Source organism: Nicotiana attenuata, chromosome 11, assembly GCF_001879085.1.
Source record: "Nicotiana attenuata strain UT chromosome 11, NIATTr2, whole genome shotgun sequence".
Lineage (NCBI taxonomy): Eukaryota > Viridiplantae > Streptophyta > Magnoliopsida > Solanales > Solanaceae > Nicotiana > Nicotiana attenuata.
Genome location: NC_031999.1, coordinates 17,540,708 through 17,543,288, shown reverse-complemented (window position 1 = coordinate 17,543,288; position 2,581 = coordinate 17,540,708). Strand labels below are relative to the sequence as shown.

General features: G+C 38.3%; 1 protein-coding gene across 1 annotated transcript; it reads right to left on the bottom strand.

Annotated features, from left to right (window-relative positions):
* Positions 1,307-2,113, bottom strand: LOC109234735. The gene has a single exon (XM_019400798.1). The coding sequence runs from the start codon at positions 2,111-2,113 to the stop codon at positions 1,307-1,309; it is 807 nt and encodes a 268-aa protein (XP_019256343.1).

The window sequence follows — 2,581 nt, the reverse complement described above, 5'->3', positions numbered from 1 at the left end:
AACACATGTCTTCTGATGAATAATACCATATTTCTGGAACAAGGTGGTGCATACAGAGTCAACAAATTCAGATCCATTATCAGATCTGATTGCCTTCAAGGTTTTGTTAAACTGAGTTTGAACAAACACAATAAACTGAGTGAGAACAACACATACATCAGATTTTAACTTCAGAAGAAACAACCAAGTCATTCTGGTAAAATCATCAACAACAGTCAAGAAGTACTTATTTCCATCAAAGGTTGCATACTTGTAAGGACCCCAAACATCCACATGAATTAGATCAAATGCATCAGTGCTCTTAATACAGCTAGTAGGAAATAGCAGCCTAGTTTGTTTAGCACATGGACAGACAGTGCATTTATTGATGGTATCGGTAATACTAGATAGTTTAGCAGGAAATAGTCTTCTGAGTACTACACTAGAGATATGACCTAGTCTTTTATGCCACAAAGTAATATCTGTAGTTCTTGACTTTATTCCAGTTGCAACTAGAGCAACTACAGACAGCCTCTTGGCCCCATATTTCTGCAGAAAGTATAGGCCATCTCTTTCCCTAGCAATCTCCCTCACCTTGCCACTGAAGGATCCTGAAATACTCAGAAATTGGGATAAAAGGAAGCAAAGCATCTTAGATCTCTTATCACCTTGGAGACTGGCAATAAGTTAAATTTGAATTGAAGGACATAAAGCACTTCCTTAATAGTGCTTCTATCTGAAATATGACTATCTCCAATCTGAGTAACTTAAGTAACATCTCCATTAGGTAGTAAAACTCTTCTAGAATTAGAAGGTGTAGTTAGGGAGGTTTTGGTCAGTAAGTTTACATCTGACACCATATGATTTGTTGCACCTGTATCAATGATCCATTCTTGTTCTTATGAGTTAGTGGATGCTAAAAGAGCAGTATCAATACCTGCTGCATTTGCTTGAATAGGAGGAGTTGGACTACTGTTCAGAATCTGCATTATCTGATTATATTGTTCCTTGGTAAAGGGAAAACCACCACCTTGTGGAGCAGTATTTTCTGATCTCTGAGATTGTGAAGAGAAAGTACCTTCCTGATTCTGAGTGCCTGAGATCCCTTGACCCTGTAATCCCTCTGGAACTTGGCTCACATATTGATTGCCTTGATACATAGGCATCTGTTGCATTGCCCTGTTCTAAGAAGCATGATTTGTGTGCAAAGGCACACCATGACTAGGTTCTATCATAGCATTATATGCACCAGATCCCCCTTTCTTTTTAGCCTTATAGTCTTGTGGATACCCTATGATTTTGTAGCAGTTTTCTTTGCTATGGCCTTTTATTTTACAGAAGTCACATTGGACATATAATTTTTCCTAAACTTTGGGTTGAAACTAGGATTAGCATTGTACAGAGCAGTAGAGTCATAGGCACTTGTGTTTACATTAGGAGTAGATCCTAATACTCTAGCATTGGCTGCAATAGATCTCAGACTTTCATCACTCATAAGCATAGCATACGCTTGATTTACTGTTGGTAATGGTTTCATCATAAGGATTTGACTACGTGCTTGAGAATAAGAGTCATTTAGGCCCATTAAAAATTGATACACCTTCTGCTTACGTAAATGCACAATAAATTCTTTTGTCTTAACACAATCACAGCCAGGAGTAGGTACTACAGACTCAGTTTCATCCCAAAGGTCTTTGAGCTTTGAGTAGTAAACAGAAATAGACGCAGTACCTGGATTTAGAGTGGCAATTTCTTTGTGCAAATTATAGCAATGTGTATCGTTCACCTTGTCAAAATGTTCCTGCAGATCCATCCATACTACCTGTGCACTAGTAGCGTATGCGATCCCATTCATCAACCATGACAAGACGATTGCATTGCACCTCTCCCATTGATACCAGTACTTCTCACGAAACAGCTCCTTAGGCCACCTGCCATCAACAATCCCCAGCTTATTTCGACCAAGTAATGCAATTCGCATAGATCTATGCCATAGAGAGTAATTGTTAGTGCCGGTTAGCTGAAATGAGATCAAGGATATTCCACTTGTGTCGTCGGGAGCTAAGTACAAAGGATTAGTGACTACTACAGTCACTCCTTCCTCAAAAATCCTCTGATGATGCATGTGAAGCATTTTCAACAGTGGTATTAGGACTTTCATTCAACAAATCATCAACCGCCATTATTGATCAATTTCGAGTTGAAAAAATAGAAAATTGAGATGTTAGATTTGAAGCAGAATTTTGATTTAGAAGAAATTGAAGATGAAAAGAGATTGCGGATCGATCTCTGAGCTTCAATTCTGAGCTTAGAGCTCTGATACCATGCTGAAGTTTGGTGATAGATCACCTGCAGAAACCCTAGATCGAGGGAGAAGAGAAAGAGAAGAAGAAGAAGAGAAGGAGAGGAAATATCTGAGAGAGAGAGGGAAATGAATGTAACAGTGAAAAATTGTTATTCCACTCACTCTGTTTCTATTACATTTACAAATATATATACACGTGTAGCTAACCTCTATAACAAACAGACTAACTATCTCATTAACTCCCTAACTGACTGATCATACATAAATAAGCTAAACCACTTCTCACAATCAGGTTAC

Coding starts and splice junctions, on each gene's coding strand:
- LOC109234735 (XM_019400798.1), bottom strand. CDS start 2,113: ATGCTTCACATGCATCATCAGAGGATTTTTGAGGAAGGAGTGACTGTA.